General features: G+C 41.7%; 1 protein-coding gene across 1 annotated transcript; it reads right to left on the bottom strand.

The window, feature by feature from the left end:
- Positions 1-98: 98 nt before the first annotated feature.
- Positions 99-23,322, bottom strand: dvl2 (dishevelled segment polarity protein 2). The gene is made up of 15 exons (XM_085399910.1): positions 22,769-23,322; positions 17,324-17,393; positions 13,975-14,129; positions 9,040-9,149; positions 8,686-8,815; positions 8,435-8,525; positions 8,275-8,344; positions 8,023-8,162; positions 7,464-7,540; positions 6,655-6,722; positions 6,435-6,569; positions 5,863-5,994; positions 3,731-3,907; positions 3,101-3,325; positions 99-1,732 (listed from the first exon to the last, which is right to left on the bottom strand). The coding sequence occupies exons 1-15, from the start codon at positions 22,927-22,929 to the stop codon at positions 1,170-1,172; spliced, it is 2,304 nt and encodes a 767-aa protein (XP_085256036.1). The 5' UTR covers positions 22,930-23,322; the 3' UTR covers positions 99-1,169.
- Positions 23,323-25,085: the final 1,763 nt, after the last annotated feature.

The following is a 25,085-nucleotide window of genomic DNA, read 5'->3' as shown; positions in this document are numbered from 1 at the left end:
CAGCATCTGTACTGCAGTCTGTCAATGTGATAAAGTTCACGGTCACAAGCTTCATTCAAATCTTCACGTGTCTAGTTAAAATAAACAACTCTGAACCATAAGTATGTATCAAATTTATTCTCAAATACACAAGCAAAGGTGGCAATATGAAATCAAGCAATGTGACACTATAAATGTCAGCTTTCTGAAATGTTGACTCTTCATTTAGCACCTTAATAGTTAGTTGGGTTACACATGATTTATATAGTCACACATAGAAAAAGGAACGGGTGAATAATGCGAGTCAGTAACATAAAAATAAGCATGGAGAGCTGGGGCATTTGGATCACAGTTACTGAGGATATACACTGCATGTAGGTAAAAGTACCGCTGTGGACCTCTAGTGCCACGAGTACCATCGAGCCTCTACAGCCTGACACAAAAAAAAAAAAAAAAAACACCCCCACCCCGCATTCCTCACAACAAGAGTTATCTCATGACTAGGCCTAGACAGTGATTACTAAAAACAAGTTCTTCTGACATTTTTGGACCTTTCTTTCTTTTCACATTACAGTTTGCTGGTCTGTAGAGTTGCATATACACAGGAGTAATAGATATATACAGAGGGGCTCACTGTCAAACAATGCTGAAACAAAAGATGCTTGCTGTACCTGGAGTGTGAAAACGTAAATAATAATGGAAAGGCACTTGATTTGCTCCTGTGCAGCCAATGAATCTGGCCTGAGTGCCTGGCGCCCTCTAGTGCCAAACTGTGGTCTCAGTTGTTTCTGGATGGGCAGCTCAAGGGCAAGTGGCTGAACTGGAAGGGTCTTCCCATGATAAAATATTAAGTGAGTGTTTGAAGGAGTGTAATGATCAAATGCTAAATATTGTACAGTTTTCTGTAGGAGGGAAACAATAACCTCCTGGGTTAAGGCCTGAAAAATAAAAACAGGCTGCGCTCTGTAGTGGATTTGAAGAAGAGAAGCTAAACTTTCTACATAGATCAATTGAGATTTGTCCTATCGTCGTTCTTACTTTAAAACCCTGTTCGACCAAATTTAGTGTCAAGCGCCCCGACTCCAACAGGCACACACGAGTTCAATAAGCTACCATCAGATCCTCGTCCACACAAGTGGGAACACTAACTTCACATGAACGGACACCAAACACAAGGAAGAGAAAAAAAACTACATGACGTCCACGAAGAACTCGCTGGGGTTTCCCATGGCCAGGTGGAACGACTGCCGTGACGCAGTGAGCTCTGGGGGTACGGAACCCAGGTCACGAGTGGGCGGAGCACCAGGCGGTCCTCCAGGAGTGGAGGAAGGAGGTGGAGGTAACGCGGGGTGCATGGGAGCTGCCGCCATCGGCTGCGTGTGCTGAAGGCCGTGGGCGGTTGCCATGGCCGGGTGTGGATGCTGGGGTACCATCATCACCATCATGGGGTTGTACGGCAGGATTCCCGGCGGGTAGGGGGACATGTGGGGCGGTTGGGGTATGCGGTGATGATGCGAGCGTTGGGAGGAGGCGTGGCTGTGCTCGCTGGGGGCGGCTGAACCGTGGCCGCGCCTCAGACTGCTGCGCGTCGAGTACTCAGACTCGCTGCCGCTGCCGGAGCGCGAGTCGGCCCCGCCACCTTCTCCACCACCGCCGGACGGGGATTTCTCCCCTCCGCCCACAGTGCTACCAGGGCCTTTACTGCTGCGACGCCGCTCACCCTCACTTCTCGTCGAGCCGCTGCTCCGGCTCCCTGCAGCAACACGGGAGAGAAAATACTGTTTGATAACAAGTCAAACAAATCTGAGCTCTGATGACACTGCTTAGCTGATTTACCAGTTTTACTAAAATTATTTACACTTTTCTGTGAAGTCTTTCTTGTGTAATTTCTTAGCATTTTCCACACAGCTGACTGCTGCCCCCCGGTGGAGGTGGGTTAGACCAACTTAGTTGCATGGATTGTGTGGTGGCTCAGACAGAACAGTAAAGATGCACCTCAGGACACACATGGGACGAAGACACATTAGCAAACTTAAGCTGCCTTTGTCTACAGTTTTATTTATAGAAAAACTGAATTAAAAGTGTTCATAGGAGGTGGTTCATTTATGATATTACTTATTACTGTGATCTAAATTTACTACTCTTGCATTGAAGTTGTGTCCTAGCAGCAGGCGATGGAACCATTGGCCCTAACACTTTGCATATGACTGGGTACAGCCACCAGACTGTGCTGTTTATGCTTTTAAACAAAGATTTCAAGAAAATGCATCATTTTCTTTTGTATTTGATTAAAGTGAAGATTAACGATTGAGTGGGCTGAAGCATTCTAGTCTTTGGCAATGGCTGGTTGCAAACTCCTGTGTGCAGATGTCTTCAACCTTTAACTCTACATATGCAACTATCCTCTCTCCTTTGCACAACAGGAATTGCTGCTCATTTTGATTTTTCACTTTTTAATAGCCGAATTTTGAATCACAGATGCTACAGACGCTCTCCTGAGTCTCTGGTGTAGTGGTGAACACATTCATCTTACACGTGAAAGATAAAATGTGTCGTCTGAGACCAGGAGGAGGCAGAATCCCAGTCTAAGAGGTAGTGTACTTTAATTTGTGGAAATGCAGTGTTCTCATGCATGAAGGCACTTTTGGCTCACACAAAGGAGGTTTAGGCCAAAAGCAGTAAAATGTTTTATTAAAAGCCCGTCATTTACTCAGCTTCAGACATTTTTATTCATTAAATGGGCAGAAAATAATATAATGTAGACTTATTGCAGTTAGTGGACATGGATCAGGGATGTGCTGTCATCTTCAAATGACCCATCTGAGCCAAGGAAAATCCTGAAATGTTAGAAATTGAGCAATAGGCTCATATGTCCTGTTTTACTGTATTTTCTAATATTATATCCATGATTAATAGCCCTGTGTACAGTCATCAAGAGCCACAGGATATATTATACACAATGTCAGAGCACACTATGTAGCTCTGTCATGAAAAGCTAAACTTCTTGAGTAATATTTTGGAGTGGCCCTTCAAACAGGAAGAGTTTGCTCACAGCGGCCTCACCTACAGCATCTCACTCTAAAAATAAATACTGGATAAAAGAACATTTCTCTCCGCTTACCTTCGCTGTGTTGGCTGCCAGTGCTGCCCGGGGCGTAGCTGTAACTGGTAAGCTCGTGGTACGGAGGCGGCTGGCTGGAGAAGGGATGTGTTGGGTATGGCTGATAGGGGAAGGTGTGCATCATGGGCCACGGGGAAGCCCCAGGGAGCGGCAAGGGGGCCAGGGTGTCCTGGTCCGAGGCGCCGCTGGAACCGTCGTTGTCATTCAGAGACAGATTGGCCATATCTGTGTGGGAGACACGAGGGAGAGGGTGAATAATGGTGCAAAAATGTTCCTTCAAGATTTACAGCTAACAGAGAATAATTTTTAGGTTTGCATGATGAATGGCTTCAAATATCAACATCTGACGTGAAAAGATCTTTTCTTGCACCAAACCCGAAAAAAAGATGACTACATCTGAACCGTTGATATGGTGCAGCTGGTGGACAATGATTGGTCTTCTTTCCTGAGATTTCATTTTAGCGATGGCAGGACATTAAAGAATCCTTTGATAACTATGACGTCAAATGTCTAACCCCTTCTACAACCGGTGCGTCCACCAGTGCCCATGTGCAAAATGTGATTAAGGATAAAACTCAGCAGTCGGATGTGTTGCTCAGTGTTTGATGTCAGGGTTTTGCAGCCACTCACAGTTCTCACAGTCGCTCAAGTCTCCGAATACATAGTAGCACTGTTCGGAGAATGTGATCTTATTGACCGTGTGACGAATGAAGCCGGCCTTCAGCAGGTTGCTGGCGTACTTCCTGGCTTCACGGCGGTCCTGAAATCCCTCGATGTGGTGAAACAACCACTCAACTACGTCTGAACCTGATGAGGGGTGCAGAGAAATCATTCTAATCATCATTAAGAAACATTTTGTCCCATAGATGCCAGGTTTTCGTAATAAAATTCAATCATGAATTTTTGACTGATCTTTTAAAAACAAACTAGCAAAACAAAAACACACACTAGGCTCAGTGCGTGCTCACATAAAAAGATTTGTTTCACACATGACTCTTTTTCTAAACATAATCCCAGTGAGAGCCCCTACTACAACCAGAAAACGTACTAAATGAAAATGATAATTAAAGAACTTCTTATTATAATGAACATACCATACATATATCTGCATGGACCTTTTTCCCTCTCGTGCAAAACTTTGCACGAGCATACCTCAGTTATTAACATATGTTTTTTAAATAATCATAAATCCCAGTTCATGTTTCATGTTCATCCCCTGTGAATGCTTTTGTTTTAAGCGTCACGTTCGTCATGTGGCTTAACAGTCACTAAAATTTGCACCCATGATGGAATTTTGTTCAAATCACCAGTAAACACAGAAGGAAAAATTTGAAAAAGAGCGCCGCAGGCCGGTAAATATAACAGTAAAACCCAACATTGTTACAAAAAAAGGGGGACCTGAGATTAATGGTTCAGTGCGACGATTTATCGAGTCATGTAAACGGGAGCATTTCACTCACATTTGTGACTAAAAACAGACCCGCAATAGAAACATATTTAGGTGCAGAGTGTGAATAAAAAGTTTAACATTAGGTCACTGCTGCAGGGATGATGATGCTGGCACACTTTAATGTGGAGCCGGAGTCTGTTTACACACCGCGAGGAGCAAAGAGGCGGCGCCGTTATTAAACAGTAATTAAACAAGAAGGAGCAGTTGATCCATAATAAGACAAAAACGTTTCTTATCTTATTACTCCATTAATCGATTGACTTGATAGATTACTTGATGTGTAAAATAATCAATAGGTAAATACAAATTTGAATTTTTCAGTTCAACTTGTCAATATGTGCGGAGGATTTTAGAATTCAGGTTATGTGTTAAGCCGTAGTTACCACACTGATTGAACTAGATAAAGACACTAACTCATTAATGTTGTTTGTCTCCCTCTGGAGGCCACATCAATATGAAAACAACAGATGTTTTCATATCTGATGTTATGCCTGTAGACAGTTTGAGAAACAGCAGATTGAGTTTGAGAAAAAACATTGAACTTTAAATGCAGCACCATAACAGCTGCAGTGAAGAGCAACAAAAGCAACACCGCCATCAAATGTACCACACCACACAGCTGGCTGGGTGTGGTTACACATTTTATTCCTAATACACTTCCTTATATTTAACTTCCCCATGTCTGTAACCTCACTGCTTGCATTCTGTTTGAGAGTTTGTTTTAAAGTGAAGGGTTCCCAGTGCTGGATGCAGACCACTGAGTCATGTATTTATGTGGAGAAACTGAAACATCAACACCGCCGGGCTTACTTCTGGCTTACATCTAAAGTAGCCGAGTGGAAATCTAACCAGCGGATTATTTATAAATCAGATATCTTTAAGAGGAATTTAGCAGGAAAACGACAAGCTCAAAAACTAGCCAGGTGAAATGAACACCTCTGACTGAAAAAAAAAACCTGCCTGACGCCTGAGGTGTGCCTGTAAGCTGCTGTGTTAGAGTGCATTAAGAAGTTAGGGGGGAAAGTAATAAAATCAGAGACTGAATATAACACCAAATTTTCATTTCAAAAAGCACAAAGTAGACAAACACGTAGTAATTATCCCTTGTGATTCAGCTGCATGCGATTCCAATTTAACACATGTTTTCATTCAAAACAGGCATTCACGTTTGTACTTGAGGGGTTTTTCCTCCCACAAGTCACACGGTTTTAATTCTGTGAACATAATGCCTGCCCTGTAAAGTCCTGTGAGCCGCAAAAAGTTCATGGAACGAGTGTAGTCTCTCTTGCCTCGTTTCCACTTTTTGTCTTACCTAGGAAAGCGTTGGGAATGGTGATTTTAAGCCACATGCGGTCCCGGACTTCCAGACCCGACTCTGGTGAGGCCATGGCTTTGGCGACAGATGCCATGTCAGAGTGCAGTGATAAGTTAAAGTCATCAAAACCTGGAGAAGGATGAAGAATGGTTAAGGAAAAACCTCAGGAGGGAAAAACATGCAAGAAAGCATGACAGATGAAAACAGAACGGGGCCAAAAACAAGAAAGCAAGGAGTGGAACTTCAAAGAGATCAAAAGCAGGAAAGCAGCAGACGTCATTTATCACACAACAGCCGCGACAAAAGCAGAAAGACAGATGTGAAAGACGACTCCTGTGCCAGTGTCGGTGGGAGACAAAGACGGACACAGACTGAAGAAGGGGAAAGAGATACTTTAGAATAATGAACTGAATTCAGACTGAATATCACGAGTCTGGATATGAAACTAGACAACTAGACACGAAGGACAGTTTTATGAAAATAATACACAGCCATGAAAAGGCTGATATTACTAAAGGGGATATTATAAAGGAGCAAATATAGAGTAGGGTGAACGCAAAGACGCTTACGTTCAGTCTCGGTGACGGAGGACGAGGACGTGATGGTGCTGAGGGAGGAACTGCCTGGGTAGGGAGGGTAAGCCCCGGTCATGGCCACGGAGTGACTGACCCATGCTGCAGGGTCAATGGGTCGGACCGGCTCATCTGCAGGGTGAGGAAAACAATTAGGAAACAGTTACTGACACAAACATGGATCCGTGTGTTGTGTCTCAGGCAGAGCTGTACGTACTGCGAGGCAGAGTGAAGTAGCCCTGAGGAGACGGGTCCCAGCACTTTGCCACTGTGAGGATGATGGGCCTGGAAAAGAGTACGCAAACATCACGACTACGGTCAGATCACATCGTCCACGCTAATACTGGGGTGAAGATTTACCCGATACAAAAACGTCACATGGCAACAAGACAAGGCAGGGCATGTCTGAGAGTGAGAGCTGTGTGTCAGCCTCCAATGATCATTTATTAATAAAACAAAACAAAAAAAGACAGATACTTCTACAACCTCCCAAAGCACAGTACTTTGCAAAATATGCAAGAAAACTGAAGGTGGAGAGAACGAACACCTTTCACCACTTGAGGAAAAAACACAAGGCTACGAAGAAGGAGATACTAGCAGCGACGTGCGATTTAAACAAATCTCCACACAGCGTCACTGGAGCGCTCACTAGCTACACATCATAAGACAAGAAGAGCAAATGATGGATCAAAGTTACTGAAACAGGACTTTAAGAAGCTGGATTAAAGCCCAACCCAAGATATAACATCACAGAAGGACAAGAAGGAAAATCCCCTTTATTTACTTACACTTCTAAATGCTGCTGCCTTAATAAAACTGCAAGCATCAATAAAATGCTGTTCAGTAAACTTTTCCTATATTCTCAGAAATATCATTATAGCTTCTCTAAATATCATGATATAATTTTGAGACTATACCACCCATCCCTGATAACAACAAAAGCTTACTACCTGTTGACAAGACAAAACCTGAAAACATTTGATATATCATCTAAAAAGTCAGATGGAAAAAAAAAAAACAACATACCCTGGCTTGTGTACAATCTCCCTCAGGACCCGCACTGCATCGTCGTTACTCATATTTTCAAAATTGATGTCATTCACCTAGGAGGAGAGGGGATAATGAGGCATAAGAAAAAGGTTTATTTAGACTCATAAGTGGAGATGAATTATTTATTGATGCTGATGATGAAGAATAACAACCAACTGTTTTGGTAGCTGATTAATCAAAGTCTTTTCAACAGAAAAATGTCAGTAATTTCCCAGTTCTAGCTTCTTGATCGGAACAAAAAAATAAAATAAAAACCAGTTGCATTCATACGCATAAATACTTCCTTTGTTTAGGTTTAGAGAGAAACAGATGTGTTCATGTAGACAAGGAATGAATTACAACTGAAGTGAACAAGCACTGATCTGGACTGGATCACCCACTAGAAAAGCTCCTGAAATGAGACCCAGCAGATCTCAAAACCAAACAACCACACTGGTATTTCCTGGATAAACCAGCTGTCCGAGCAGTAATTTAAAAAACTAAATAAATCAAGACATCGTCATTTATATAGGAAAAAGCCATCATTCCTCCTCACCTGCAGCAGCATGTCACCAGGTTCAATGCGTCCATCAGCAGCCACAGCTCCTCCCTTCATGATGGAGCCAATGTAGATGCCTCCATCCCCCCTTTCGTTGCTCTGACCCACTATGCTGATACCCAGGAAGTTGTACTTTTCTGTACGGTTGAGAAATCACAATAATGTTAAGACGAGGTGAACATTAGGTAAGAAAAATGAATCTGAGATATAAGTTTAAAGGTTCATGAGGTGCATGAGGAGAGTACAGACCCATGTTTAGAGTGACGGTGATGATGTTCAGAGACATCGTGGAATCTGTAACACTGCTGAAGGAGGAGGCCTGGAGCAGGAAATGACAACATTACACTACAGACACTGACGTGACCAAAATATTTAATCTGTTTGCACAAAGTAAATCGTGCGCACACACCCTCTCCAGACGTGGGGGACGCTGTTTCCTCCGTCGACGATGTCGCTTAAGAAGCCTCGAAGCTGTGCTCTGCTCTGTGGCACTGCTGAACCTGTTCAACAAAAGGTGAAAGGTCAAGAGACAGAAATATCTCATAAACCTTTAACAGGCTTGGTTCTTAAGGAGGTCAACACAAATTTAAGGGACAGCTTCTCTCGCATTAGCCTGTTCCATCACCTACTGGATACATACGACATTTATCGCTTTCTCACCTGCTCATCGTGTCATCGTCCTCAGAGTCGCAGAAGCTGGTCGTTTCTAACTCGCTGCTCATCACCGTGCTAGAGCTCTCGTATCCTGCCAGGTGGCGCTCCAGACGACTCTGGCCGTTCATACGAGGGCCTGAGATGCCGCACGAGAGTCCCCAAAGACAACAGGAAAATAATCAACATGATTTTTCATGTTTGTGCAAGTCAGGGTTTCCCTATAGATCCCAAACATTCCTCACTCCTCAGCAACTCTCTGATTATATCAACTTGTATTGAGTGTCTGGGAGATATAGACGTGCCAAATCTTGATAGGAGGCAGTATTAAAAGGATTGTTTTCGTGTGCACGAGTGTCTCACCGTGTTGTTCCATGCTCTCTCTGTGCCGAGGCCTCTCTCTCCTGAAAGAAACTACAGACTCCGTTTCAGTCTGGTCGTCCAAAGTCTCCACGCTGCCTGTTGCATTGGGACTGTAAAAACAAGCACAATTACAGATGGAATTAGAGCACGACTGGATTTCAACACTGGATTTGCACTAATCAGTGTTTACAACATAAAAGGCATTTCTAACTACATACGTTTTTTATGTTATGCATTTTTGCAATTATAGTAGGCTAGAAAGTACATGCCCTTCCTTAATTTACCTGTTCTTTTAAAGCAGTATTGCCTGCTGCTGTATACGAATATCTATGCTTTATTTTTTCGTCCTAATTTCTAACAGCTTCCTCTGAATGAAAATGGGCTTAACTGAATCTGACACATAATACAAGTATTTATATTATTTATTAATTATCATACAAATAAATAAAGAAAATAAGTGCCAATTTGCTATTTAGAGAACTGTAATATTTTCAGGAGGACATTTGAACAGTCAAAAGAAAAGCCTGTCAGTGTTTCTGCTGGACAAACTTCAAAAGAGGCCTTTTTTCTAAATGATCTCATTGCCATCTTTGCAGACATTTTGCTATTATCTCCCAAGAGACATCCTTATCAGTAATAAACTAGAATCAGCTGATATCAGTCCATTTCTTTAGTCAAACTCTAGACTATTCTTCAGTTAAACAGAACTACTCACTCTTTTCCTTATTTTCTGTCACATTTACAGAACATTTACATATTTATATCACGCTATTTAAAAACAACTTGGTAATTGTCCAAATAAGTGTCCTGAGAAGGACCAAGGCCCAGTATAGGCTCCTTAGATGCTGTCAGACTACTCTGTGAGTCTAAGAATACAAATATAGAGCTGAACACACGTACAACTGTTCCCTTTTAAACACCAAATCAACATTTTAATACATACTTTTAGCATTATGTGCTTAATGTTGCTTACATTAAAGTTGTCGGTCAGGTACGTGTCACTTTAATCAGGCCTTGGACATGACATCTGCTATGTATTACATTGTCTCTTATTGCAGTGAAGGCTATAGAACAGCACAATCTCTTTGCTGGTCCAATATTAGCACATTTTCCTACAATGATCAAAAAGTTTAAGACACATGAAGACACAAAGCACGGCATGGTCACTGTGCATTAGAGCTACTGTAATTTTATTGACATCACACAGTAAGCTTTTCATTTTTTCTACCACTCACATGGATTTCTTCATTTTTGTAAGCTGTGTGTACATCAACACAACCACAATCAGACTGAATGATAATTAGTTTGCTTTTAAGATTCAGACCCACTGTCCACACTATAAAAACTTAAAAGCACAACTAACACTGGATTCATGAGACCCACAATTAAATGGCTGGTTGATTGTTTTTTAACATACAAAAAAAACAAAGAACTTTCCCCCAAAATCAGTTTCTCATAGCTTGGTGTTATATCTACACTGATAATACATCAGCATCCAGTACCCCGGACACCACCCAGTCATAAAAACAGCTGGTTAAACTGAACCTTTTCTTTGGTACCAGAGACCCTTTCATTTGAAGATTGTCACGTATGAGCAGTAAGGTGTCGGTCTAGCTCCAAACATATTATGGAAACAAATAACTAATTTACTTTTTCTTCTTTACTTCCTTACTAATGACTTGTGAAAAAGCAGTGTGCAGATATACTTGGTTTTTTATAAAGATAAAGGATGGACTATGGTTACAACTATAGTTTTCAGTAATGTTGGATTGGTCATATCAATATCAATATTAGATTACATGAAAGGCAGCAAACATCGATGTATATCTAAGCTGGTGACGCTGATTAGATTCACTCACTGAATTCTACCTTTTTGATTAGCTTTATACTGCCCAGGTGTTAGAAATCATCCCTACAGCTATTGAATCATCTGTTTATATCCTGTTGAGTTCAATTGGCTCGATCCACAAAGAGCAGTGAATATCAGAGTAGCAGTTCATCACAGCTGACCTATGATTTATGTACAATAATGCAAAGATCTACTGGATATCCCAATACAAAACAGTGTGCAACCACTTCTGATTTTTTGGCCCACACTGATACACATTTTTGCTACACCTGATCTTACAGCTTGCCCACCTGTGAAGTCCCACTTTAACCTTCTTCGTACATGTATGTACAAGCTGTACAATATGACATAATATAATACAAATAAATAATAAATAGTTATTTTGAAATTTATACTGGTTTTTTGCTTTTTTAAAAGCTGTCCTAATCACACACGTGTGTGCGCGCGCATGGATGTTTTTGTTTGTTTGTCTTAAAAAATGAAATGACTATATGTAAGATGAGATCTCATTCTTGCTCTAAAGACTTGTATTAGCTTGACAGTTTTTAAGCTTCATTCACTTCTTCGTTTTGCTTTTTCAGCTCAAAACTAATGTTTTTGGTAGCCTCTGTCTCAATGCAGGTTCTGGTAAACCCAGCGTTGAATACCTGCCCAGGAACTGACAGCAAACAAAGTGAGAAACCAGTTGGTTCACTGCGATTAGCAGATCTTTCCAAAACAGTGTTAAACAAGAATAATCACTAGGAAACTGTTTGTTGACACATTTGTCATATCAACTTAATGTGATGTTACAGTTTTCTGCAGTAACCCCAACTATCCAAACCAACTAGACCACATTTCACAACATTTCAAAGCACACTGGAAGTTCTTGAATATGGCAAAAAACATACTCAAACTGTGTGAGGGAACACTTCAATCAGATCTGTCTACTCAGGGATTGAAAGCTTTTCCTTGTGTCAATAACAAGGGCGGTCCCAGCTAAGATCAGTTTCAAATGAGCTCACATATTCGTGCGTAAACCTGATACTCTGAGAGTGTGAGATATTCAGGTAAATATACAGTTTCTAATTAAAACTATAGGAGGAGCACAGGTGTGTGTTGCAAGTCTTCAAGTACAATGGGTGAAAAGTGGTGGATCATCCCAAAACTACATGAGATCAGCTTGTTAATGACCTGAAGACAGTTGGGATCACAGTCGCTAAGAACAACACTGGTAACACACTTGAGCACAATGCAATGAAATCCTGCAGCGCACACAACATCCATACATGCCACCCTTCCTGATTTTTCTGTGAGAATCCCGAATTTCAGTGCCATCCATCCATCCATTCGCTACCGCTTATCCTTTTCAGGGTCGCGGGGGGTGCTGGAGCCAATCCCAGCTGTCATAGGGCGAGAGGCGGAGTACTCCCTGGACAGGTCGCCAGTCTGTCGCAGGGCTAACACACAAGGACAGACAACCATTCATACTCACATTCACTCGCACATTCACACCTAGTGGCAATTTGGATTATCCAATTAACCTATCCCCACAAACTGCATGTCTTTCAGAATTTCAGTGCCCCTGCCGAAAATCTCCCGATTTTCCACCCGGACAACAAAATTTAAAAACCATACCCCAGATAGGCCCAGGCAATTCCAGTTTCCAACAATGGCTACTACTACTGCAGTTACTTAGTTTTAATACTACTCTAATTATTCTTTCTGGGTCACAAAATAAACTTTCAACATATTTTCAGGCGAGAATGTAGCTGTGTAAACTTGAGCTGACGAGAACAGCAAACTCCCGGCACATCGTTTATAAACCCCCGCGGTCTTTCACTACTCAGGATAAACATGATATATAAGTCACTTAAATAACTTAAACATGTTATTGTTTGGCTTTTTCAGTGTTTTATTTGTTCGTGAGTAAATCGGTTTGGCTGAGATTAAAATTATTAGATTAGATTAAACAAAACTTTATTAATCTCTCGGGAGGGTTCCTCCGGCGGTTTTCACACAGCTGAATAAACGTCAGACAGAAAACTGATTAAACTGAAGTGTGAGATGGTCGAAAATGTACGCCAGCGTCCGGTTATATTTTAGATAGCAAGGAGCAGACGGCAGAGTTTCACTCCACCGAGAGAGCTCGTGACGTAGTTCTGAAGGCTAGACCGTCCAATTTCACGGTCGCTCATTTCCGGTCTACCCGACCCACTTAGACCACGAAGGCCGGGTCCTCAGGTGGACCCAGCCTCTGAATTTGGACACCTCCGCTGTTTCCAGCCGGACAATAATAACAGTGACATTTAACTTATTTTATCCGATAAATAAACACTGTAAAATTCAAATCTAGCTCTTTGACATCATCTCAACCAACTGTGTTTGAAAGGAGGAAAATGCCGAGCACATCCCTGCAGTTCAGGAGTTGGAACCATTATTGGGGCTGTTTTTCTGCTAAGGGGACAGGATGACTTCACTGCATCGAGGATGTCAATGAACAAGACATGTAATATACAATCACGGACGAGAACCTCCTTCTCTCAGCCAGAACGCCGAAAACGGGTCATGGATGGATGTTCTAGCATGACCAAAAAATCACCAAGGCAACAAAGGAGCAGCTACAGATGAAGCAGGAAATCATGAAGTGGCCTAGCCAGTCTTCAAACCTCAGACTTATACAAACTCTGTGGAGGAAGCTGAAGTTTTGAGCTGCCATGGGGCAGCTAAGAAAGGATTTAAAGATTTGTGCAAACCTGGTGACCAACTACAAGAAACATCTTACAGCTGTGCTTGCTAACAAGAGTTTCTCCACCAAGTACTAAGTTTTACTTGTTGATCAAATACTAATTTCATGACAGTGACATGCAAATCAGTTTAAAACTTTTATGCAGTGTTTTTTTCAGGATTGTTCGCTGATGTTACCTTAAACTACCTTAAAATTTGAAACTGTTCATTTCCTGATAAGTGAGCAAGCTTGCAAACTTCAGCAGGGGATCAAATAATCATTTCCCTCACTTTAAATACACAGTAAATGATTCATGATTCACGTGTGTGTGTGTGTGTGTGTGTGTGTGTGTGTGTGTGTGTGTGTGTGTGTTGCTTACTGGAAAGATGGTGGTCTGGAGTCCCCGATGCCCCCGGTCCTCTCTGCAGGTGGGGGAGGAAGGGGTGGCGGAGGGGGCAAAGGCTGGGCAGTTGTTTCCACAGGGGGGACCACTGCCACTGGAGGCTCTGCTGCTGGAGTGTCTGAAGATACCAACTGATATATAAAAGGAAGCAAAATAAAAGATTTAGAGACAACACAAAAAAATAATAAAGAGAGGAAAGAATCTGAGGTAAAGGTCGAGGGAAGCAGGATGGAAAGTATTAGGAAAAAAGTAGGCAAGTATGTGGAGTGGTGAGAAACTGGCACAAAGTAAGAGAGGGCAGAGAGACGAGAGGGTGAAAAAAAAGAAGAGGAATGAAAGGACGAGAAGGAAGGAGGTGGAGGGCAGAGGGAGGAAAAACGGGTACTATGTCAATTACTTTCACATACAAACACTGTACTCTTTTCAGACGAAGGTCTCAAGGGCAAACTGAAACGCTATCCTACACTTAACCTGTCTCTCTTCATTATACAACAAAAGTGTCCACACACACACATACAAGGGGAGAGAGAGGTATCACACATCAACAATTAGGATGAATGGCATATAGCTTCCAATTACATGGACCATAGAAACACAGAGAGCGGAGTCCAGGCCTTCTTACATCACTGCAGAGCCCACACATAACGTTTCTTATTATAAACTTCATATGAGCTCCAGAGTTTGGGAAGTTTGGTGCATTCAGTGACTTCATATAAACATGCTTTGTATTTCCTGTCAAAATAACTCAACCAAATGTCCACAAGCATGTGCACAGAGACGTTCGCCCACTTTATCCAGTCACTCCCTGCTTTTTGCTCTCCATTAATGGCTACGTAACTGTGAAACACTCATCTTCTGGGATCCCTTCATCCATCTCTCTGTGCAGATCGCATATCAGTCCCTCTGGTGTCTGAGCTTTGTTCTCCCTCTCTTTGAGTTCTTATGCACTTAACAGATGCTCCAGCCCCTGTCCTTCTTATCTGGGCCAAGTCTCAGTGTTTTGTCTCCTTTTAAATGCAACCCGCAGGGTGGAGTACAACAACTGGGTCTTCTACAAGAGAAATGGAAAGTATGAAAGCTGTACCTGGCAACTCGCTGTGCTATAACTGCTAACAAGCCACGCTGCGTGCAGCTCGGCTCGAGTATCAGTTAACACAATCAGAGAAACATTTGCTTCCTTTGTGAATTTGTTTGGCAAACTTAAAAACGCCTTTTCTATCTCGATATGCTCATTTAAATGTTTGCATATGTTAAATTCCGTGCGGCTACAGAATTTCAACTTGACTTTCTCGCCTAATACTATTCTATGTGTTTGCACATGGCCAAGTCATGCATTGCTGCATGTAAACAACTGTGATGCATGCTTTCCTGCTAATATCGCCTTCTAAATCGGGGGTCCAGTTGTTCCAAAATAGCTCAGCTTGACAATGCAGTCACATTGTAGGATATCAATGTGTAGACAGAGTGAAAATTTTAATGTTGCTGGTCAACATTTTAGCTGCGAGTTGACTAAAAAAAAATTTAAGACACATTTAAAATGAATTTAAGACCATTTAAAACTTTTAAGGTTGTTTATTAGCAAATACGTATTTAAGATAAAAGCTTTATAAGGACTTGCAGCCACCCCGGCCAGATTTGACAATTACCTGGCAAAGAAAATAATGAACTATCTTTTTAATGAGAGCCAGTTTAATATAGCATCTTGTTTATAGTATTGAGTTTTTGCTGACATTGATGTAAATGCGTAAATTTAATAATAGGCATTTAGTTTGTGCTTTGACAATAAGGACCTCCAAGTCTGAGGTCACAGTTCTCAGCTGGAAAGGGGTGGGATGCCCCAAGTGGGGTAATTTAAAGGGTCACTGAGGTGTGAGTGGAGCATGAGACTGGTATACTGGTGTGGTGTCAGCAGTGATGCTATATCAGTCTGTTGTGGTGAAGTAAGAGTTAGCTTGAAAGCAAAGCCGCTGCTCTACCAGTCGATCTACGTTCCTACTCTGACCTACGGCCCTAAGCTGTGGGTATCCACTGAAACTACGAGATGGCAGATACAAGGAGAAGGAAGTGAGCTTCCTCCAAAGGGTGGCTTGGCCCAGCCTTAAAGATAGACTGTGGAGTTGGTAGTTAAGGAGGCGCTCAAACTGCAGCTGCTAATGCTCCACACAAAAAGGACCCAGTTGAGATTGTTCAGGCATCTGACTAGGATGCCTCCTGGATGCTTCTTGGTGAAGTGTTTTGGGCATGTGTTAGTGGGAGCAGGCCCCGGATTAGACCCAGGCCTGAAACTGCCTGCGTTGTCCCCCTTGAAAGAGCTAGAATAAACGTCAGGGAGACAGGGAAGTCTAGACATTTCAGCTTAGACTACTGTCCCACAACCTGGACCCAGATAAGAGGCAGAAGGTGGATGGATGGAAATTTTGTAAACTTTCAATTTACACAAATAGCAGAGGAAACAACACAAAAACACCTATGAATATAAAGCAGATAAGAGCTTTATCTCTACTGCCCTCGGTGTTAAAACACATAACGGGGTAAAACAAATGGTACAAAAAGGACCCCTCTCAAGCTGAATGGAAGCATAACTATGATATGGAAAATATTTGTAGGGACCCTCTCTCAGAAAAATGGAAAAAGTGCATCAGCCTTACTGCAAACATGGACATCATGTCTGTCTCCAGGTTAAAATGTGCACGCTTTCATTTGACAAATCTCTTTTAAATGTTTAAAAGGGAAATGTCATGCAAAGAAACAGTCGGTTCAAGGCGCTCAGTGTAAGAAAATTCTCAAGTGACAAAAGATTTATTGAAGTCTGAGAGTAACAGTCTAGCAAAACTACCAGTGACTCAGACTGTTGATAAAGCTCCAAGAACAATTTTCCCCATACTTCTGCTGAATCTGCTCCCTCCTGTTTTACCTGGGTGGACAGTTACTCTGGTTCAGTTTTTTTCCTGTTCCAAGTTTCCAAACGTTTCACCAAAGAGCAAGCCAGGACCAGATGTGCAAACTCTCTGATGACATATAATTGTGCAAAGTTAATGGCTAAAAATCTGAAATCTAATTACTTCATTTTACTGCTGCTGGTTAGACAAGACTGTTGGTCTGAGGGAGGTCTGAAGGAAGACACAGGAAAAAGAAGAGGTGGTTTTTGCAAACACCCTCTGGCTAAACATGATGTAGGCTTATTCTTGAGATTAAAGTTAAGTCTTGACATTTTCAGACAAGCCTCAAGAGGAAATGATGGAAAAAGAAAGGTTAGCAGGGAAATGTGTATAGCTTCCACTCCTGCTTTAAAAAGAAAATAAACAGCAAGTTTATCATCTCTTACCCATGACACCACTCTGCCGTTGAAACATGGCAACTTGGCACTGTCGTCTGAAATCTCTTCCTTCACCACCCTGAAGAACAGAGACACACAGGGAGGTTCAGTAGGTTTGAACGGTTCTGGTTTTCTGACATCATGATAAGTGTGATCTGTATGGTACACTGCAGTGGAGAAAAGAGGGCTGAAAACGACATTAAGTCATAGATGGAAAAAGTGAAAGTGCGGAGGGGAATTAAACAGTTTACATTACCGACACATTACATGAAATATATGAGCCCGTGACAACAACACAGCTGCACCAAATCAAAGTGTCAGGGTTAACTCAAAACCCATCTGGGTAAATCATCAGCTTACAGCCACATCAATGCAGCTGCAGTCGATCACACTCATATTAAAACTGATTTCACTGAAAAACTGGACGGCTGGGAGGAGGATCGCATTCGGCCAAACCTGAGGAACATTTTCTAATGAAACAAAAAGGATAATGAGTTTAAAGGCTTTTGTTTTGTGTTTTTGGTGGGTGGCTACATAGGCCAGTCAGATTACTTGCTATGAAGAGTAAAGGCAATAGAGATAAGAAGGGGTTCAACTCATGGTTGAACAGAACCTCTCTGGGAGGTACAAAAAATTCCTTTATATAAGAAAAACTTGGTTTAAGGATAAAATAATTTGCATGTTTTTGATTATAATAGGGAATTGATTGTATAACACATCCAAGTATCTCACCAACACTACCAAACTAGGGGCTGGCAAAAAACACCCCTGAAGTGTGACGACAGCAGAAGAAAGAAACTAGTGTGACCCAGTCGAGAGTCTCAAAAATATCTCTGAAATGAAATGAAACGAAACAAGGGCACAGAAATTGTATTAAAAATGTTTTGGATTCAGTCAGCAGAGGTAGAGGAAACCTTGCCTAGGACTGGCTTTTTTAGCATTTGTAGTCACACACCAGGGCTTATCTAATTGTTGGGGTTCTCTCTGTAACAATGTACCATCTTAATCCTGCAATAACCCTGCAAGTATCTTTGAGCGACTGCTGTTGTGAACTGGGACTATATAACTAAACCTGAACTGAATTATACTGGCTCCTTACTGAATAGGCTATTAGGGGAGGATGATCTTTACAGTAAAGCTGATGAGCCTCTGTTACTTCCTCTGGCACAAATCCATCACCTTTCTTGTTCTTTCGGACTATTGTATTAACAAAATTGCACTTATTCTTAAAGTGCGAATGCGACTTCCACAGTGTTGGCGTGGTGTCATTTTGCTAATATCTTAGTTGTACACAAAGGAGAGCCAAAACAGTCAGTCTCCTTCCTGCCCTCAGATTCCTTGAATGTATATCAAGTTGATCTAAATGTAATGTAGCAGTATTGTAAGAGGTTTAAATGAATATTAAAGCAACATTTAACTAATTTAGCTTCAGTTAGCCCCCATTAAAAGTAAACTCCACACCAGTATAAGTACAAGCTTATCACTGGGATCCTGCTTCTAATCTTATTTCCAAAATACCACCCAAGTCATGGAGCCATGAATCAGCACACTAACAACAAACATCACAAAACTGCTTCACAGACACTGTGGAATTTCTTCTTTTACCACAATGAGCTAAAACACATTGAGCCTACTTGTGAATTACACAACCCGGTCAACTAAATCTGCATGCAAAGCCATTACAGATAACAGCAGCTACTTAACATTAATAGCCAACATGGTCTAAATTCTTTAAAGACAACACATCCGTCTGGCAGTTTTCCCCTCCTCCATCTAAGACTTCCATGTTTACAGAGAGGCAAACATTTGGCTTCAGCTACAGTAGTTCCAAGAGACCGAGCTGGGCGTAAGTGCTACATAGAGGACACTTGGCTGTTCAAGCGTCTCCAAAAGTCTCCTTTTTCCAGCTTCACATGCCAGCGTACCTCCTCTTAAGTGTGTGAGACTTGGTCAGGTTCCACTGGGCTTTTGTAAGCAGCTGTTGAGAGCTGGTTTTGTGGGTGCATGCTAGCATACAGCCGGATTGTAGTGGGCACTATTGAGGATCTGCTGCAGGTTTTGAGAGCCCTGTCTATGTGGCTACTGATGTAGCTAACAATATTTTTTCTTCCTATCCATTACGCTTTTTCAGCACAAATCTGCACCTAGACGGCAGATGGACAGATGCACAAATTGTCTGCAGAGAGTAAGATTGTCGTCATTCCTCTGTCCCCCAAACAAACAAGAGACCACAGTCGAAAGTCATTTCACTCACATACTGAAATGCCTCGAATACAATGCATAAACAACTCTGAAATATGCAGAGTCCTGTTGGATTAACTTAAACTTTTCCCTGCCGACTACCATTCTTCAAGTCCCTTGCTACCCTTAAATTCCTCACTCTCAACACGGCATTGCTGTTCTAACAATTAATCTTACTCAAACAGCTCCCTGATCCCTTCTCAGCGCACATGTATACAGCAGAATATCCAGTGACTCTAAGTGAACACCACCCTGTTCCTTCTCTCCCTTTCTTCTCCCCATAGACACCCAGCAAATGGCCCCTGTCCAGGTCCAGGTTCCTAGCACCAGCCCTGGCCTGCTCTGCCACACACACAGATCTCCTCGACAGCTGGCCTCAACCCAGGACAAATGAAAACACACACTATTACACACTCCTCTCCTGGTTAAGAGAGAGCAGGGGGAAGAGAGGGGGAGAAAAAGTCCCTGCTTTGATTGGACAGCTGACTCAGAGCTATGTTTGAAATTTTTCATCTGAACTCAGTTGGAGATATTCAAATGAGAGAGCATGATGCCAGACAGTGCAATTTAACTTAAAGACAGGCCATACAGTCTTTGAGAGTTTCCAGAGGGTGGCTTGTTTGAGACGTTTAACATTTAGTACTCACACACAAGCACACGGGGTCTAAACATAATCATGTGTTACCCAGTTACACAGGGACAAGCTCTTAATCTGACAGTTAACTTACAAAGTCTAGTAAAGGTAACATAATAAACCGACACGCTGATTGAAAAGCTCGCCAATTATCTTACTGTGCACATGACAGCTGCACACACACACACACACACACGCACTCTTTGGGACATTAGACTAAAACTAATACAACAGACCTCCAAAAAGTCTGGAAAGTTTCCTTTTTGTTAAAGTTTCAAACTTCATGTTGGTAGCGTCAGTTTGTGGTGCTTTTGAAAGGAAATTCAATAGAAAATAAACAGTCAGTGAGCAGAGTATCAAGTAACATGTTTTCTTCATGTTACATGTAATAAACAGTAAGTGATTATATTAGTATATATATATGGAAGATATTTGAAAGCATCACCTTAATGGTGAAGTCTCTTTTTCTTGTATTTATTTGACGTATTTAATTGATTTTTAGTTCAATCTTGTGTATTTTTATCATTTAGTTCCAATGTACACCACTTTGTGTTCGTTTTAGTTCTTTTAAACTGTTTTATAAAAAAAAAAGAAAGATGCTATAGTATGGTATGCTTAGGTGATGGATCCCAAATCCTAAATATGGGTTTCAAATACGTAGGCCAAACATGGCCATCATTGTGTTCATACTAGTCTAAAAACCTATGCCATAACCTGCCACACATCTCCCTAGAAATGTAAGTACACATCGTCGTCTGTGCAGCTCCTACGGGTATAAATGCAGACGACAGTGTTTGGCACTTGCTTGGGCTCTACATTACTAGATTTGCTGCAGAAGCAGAATTCAGACTTTTAAATCTGAGCTCACTCATACAACAGCAGGTTGCCAAACACAAGAAAGCCCCACCATAATGCTGTGTTAGAGATTTGTATGAAAGTCCAGATATCCGAGTTCTCAGCTGGAATGTTTAACTGGAACGTACCCCTCAACTTGAATTTCCTACTTAGAAAAACGAAGCAGTCCCATAAACCCCGAGGTTACTATCCAAAATGGTACTGGTAATGGTAAAGAGTATAAAAACTACAACTTCTGTGCATTTGTGATTCACTGAATAAGCCATACGCAGAGCACAGGCCAGGCTCCAGCCACGAATGTGCTGCAGCGTTGTTTTTAAGTGCAGAAAAACAAACACTATACTGCATTACTAGTGCTACACCACTGGCTCTACCTTAATCAAAAGCAAAACAAATCCTGTTTTTCCTCACTTTTACAACGTTCCCACTAAACACTCTAATTCTGGAGTGACATCACTTTGTTCACTTCTATGCAAGCAGACTTATTTTCACAACCAGAAGAGTCGCCCCCTACTGTTTATTACAAGGTACTTCCACATTAGCTTCACTTTTCAGAATTGAAAATCATGCCCATCCATCCCAAAACTATCCATCTTTTATATACTGTCCAGGCTCAACGCTATGATGTAAACAGCTCGACTACATTAGGTAAACTGCAACTTCCAATCTTTATTTATTTATTTTTATTTTTTTTTGGGGGGGGGGGGGGGGGGGGGTTACAGGCACTGGTTAGACCAGATGTACAGTATTTTTAAACAGATCTGATATTGATGTTGCTTCTGTTGACAGCTAATAGTGGCCCACCAGCTTTGTCAAAGCCCAGTGAAAAGCCAAAAAATCCACCTCATCTCCGGGTTGATATTAGGGCTGGCTTGGCACAGGCTCCCTGGTGCCATCCAAACGGAGTAAAAGAGGCAAATAGCCCAGACCAAATCTTCATCCAAGACTACAATGTATTTAACAGAAACCCTAAGGGTCTCTCGCTGTGTGAATAAACCACAAACATGCATTCCTCTGCGCGAAAACACACAGCAAGATTGAATTGATAGAGGCGAGGAGACGGCTCTTTCTAAGGAAGTTTAGGTTTTGTGTGTGTCTGTGTGTGTGTGGAATTGGGGGAATGAACGGATGGCTGGGAGGCCATAGTGTTAAAGAGGGGAGACAAAACCCGAAAGAAAGAAAAGGCGAGGATTTCAGCAGATGATGGACTGAAGGAGGGAGGGAGGCATGAGGATTAGGGCAAAGAAAAGCAGCAGGGGCAGGGAATGCCTCCCATTGTAATGATGATGTTTTCTGAGAAAAGTCCCAGCCGACACAGCTACCTCTGGTATTTGAATATTCATCACCACTCATTACAACTTTCTGATTAAGGCCGGGCTTGGGGGACTGGGGTCCAGACAGGCTGGCTTCATGCATGTTCACCCTCCCTCGAACCATAAGTTACCCCCAGCGACAAATATACCACAACTGCTCACAAGATGGGATAGAGTGGTTTTAGAGATACAAACAGCATTTTCTCCCACAACTATGTACGCACGTTAGCTCTGGGAAGTCACTCCTCCGATCAGAAAATCCAAGCACAACAAAAGGGGGGCTGCTTTCCAAAATTTCTGTGCCTACATTCACGTTTGCATGATGGATCTCCTTATTTTGCATGCAAAGCTCACAGCTCTCCTTCTACTAGAGACAGAGAGAGGGGAAGGAAAGAAATCACTGGAGCTCACCCGAAGTCTTGGTCCATAGACTTGAAGAAGAACTTGTAGTTTGGCTTGTTCAGGACCTGTTTAAAATCCAGCAAAGTGATATTTTCGGCAGCGATGGGAATCTTCACCAAATACGGCGTCTCCTCCTCGTCGATATGATAAATTATTTTGGTTTCCGCCATCTCTACGTTTGCGGTTTCTTTTTTCTTCTTCTTTTCCTGCCGACCTGGAAGTTTCCGAAAGAAATACACACACCGTGAGACGAGGTAGCGATAACTTTGTGGGGCAGTTAGCTGGCGGCGGAGCTAGCTTAGGTGGCTAACGAGACGGCAGAGGTGAAACGATGAGGGCCACCGAGATTTTCGGTCCGAGCCGGAGGACGTAGGGAGGAAAAACCCTGCTCGAAGCTCGACTTCCCTGGAGTAAAAACTCGCATTCCCACTGTTACCGAGAGGCGAGGGAAAAAAAATACGGGGAAGCTACATTCACACGACCTAACTCCCAACAACTTTTCCCCCAACAAAAACATACAGGGGAGGGGGGGTCTGAAAACTTTTCACCACTTGTTGCGAGCCAACGCGGCGTGTGACGTAAAGACGTACCCCCTTCTTTTCTTTTTTTTACGTACCCTTCCGAACCAGACACCCCCCCCCCCCCCCCCCCCCCGACCTTGTAGTATTAGTATTCTTACATACATAAATAAAGCGTCTCTAATGGTATTTTATACTATATATTCACAGCCTGTTCACGTTCATATATTTTTCTGAATATTTCTTTTAATACTTTTTTTGTTTTTTAGTCTAACATTTTAATAATGAGCTTTTATTTCCATCATTTGGTTAAATAGTATGGAGCATTAAACTTCAAGACTGTAAATGATAAATGGACTGGTGCTTAAATAGCGCCTATCTACTCAGGTTAAACACTCAAAAGGCTTTCTTACTGCGAGCCTTTATTCACCCAGTCACACACATTCATAAAGTGCTTTTATATGTCCATAAGCACCATTTTCTCTAACATTAACACCACTGCGATGGATGCAAAAGGGTAACGAAGGTTTCAGTACCTTTATATATAAAATAAAGAAATTACCTATTTTGCAAGTGTCTTCATGAATCTGCGTTATTGTGTCTACATTATAATGAATCCAGACCTTTTTGGCCACAAGAACTATCTTTATAGAATTGTGATCTTGAAAATGACATTTTTAATGTCAATGAGACTTTGCATCCGGATAAATAAAAGCTATATAACAGTAACTCTGCCAAAAACTGACTGCAGCTTATTTTAGCCTTTTAGTGACAGGAATGTTCTTTCTGAGTCAAAATGCCATGACATCATTCATGAGAGACATCTTTGACTTTTTTTTTGGGGGGGGGGGAGAATTATAGGCCAATAAGTCATTTATAATAGTTTAAAATTTAAAATAACTTTTTGGAAAATATCTAAAATCACTTATTGGTAATTGCTCTGTTTTTTGACCCTCTGATTCGTTGCTGACCCACACCTGAGCCACAGGTACCCTTGAAATGAACTGAAACCTGGACACTGGGTGACAAAAGGCACTAATGGGACAAACTGCATGTTTAATTGGGTGGCAATGTCAAACAGAAGAATACAGTGCTTAGGGTGAGCTTTTTATTAACACAGTGCATATTTCATGTTTCAAATGACCTAAAACTAGAAATTAATAATTAATATCAGCACAATGTTTGTCTAGCCACAGGTTAAAAAGAAACTCATGTGTACTCATGTTTTTATTCATTGCTAATCTCCTCCTCTGTCCCACCAACCCTCTACATGCCCTCCTTCAATACTTCATTTTCCTTCCTTTAATAATTACAACTTCACAAAACATAATACCAACATATTAAGCACAGAGAAATCATATCACTTACCATGAAAGTTATTCTCCATAATGGGGCAGATGTGTTCATCCAAGAAAAACAGTTATAACTGTGTACTGAAGTTTCTGTGTGAGGTACGGTTCAAACTTTTGTATGCTCAATTACGTTTGCTGTAGTTTACATCACAGGTGAGAGAAATGAGTGCACACTGATGAAATAAATACATGTGCGTTCTCAAGTAGATTATTAAAGTTAGGCCACTTTCACTGATTTCCAAACATGTGCACACCCTGCACAAAGTAAAGGACTGATTTAAGGACTGAGGACCTCATTTAATTTATTCTTTGGCAGCAGAGTCAGCCGCTGCAAAATGATATTATCAAACATAATAAGCATGATGAGAACGATTAAAGAAACCTTAGGGTTTGGTTGTTTCCCTATTAACCACTAGGGGGCACGCTTTATCAAGCTATCACTGATTAAAAATCTGT

This window comes from Rhamphochromis longiceps, linkage group LG3 (genome assembly GCF_057381845.1).
Source record: "Rhamphochromis longiceps isolate RC_006_pf linkage group LG3, R_longiceps_female_GT1.1, whole genome shotgun sequence".
NCBI lineage: Eukaryota > Metazoa > Chordata > Actinopteri > Cichliformes > Cichlidae > Rhamphochromis > Rhamphochromis longiceps.
Note: the sequence above shows the minus strand (reverse complement) of the source record. Positions and strands in the feature narration are given on the sequence as shown.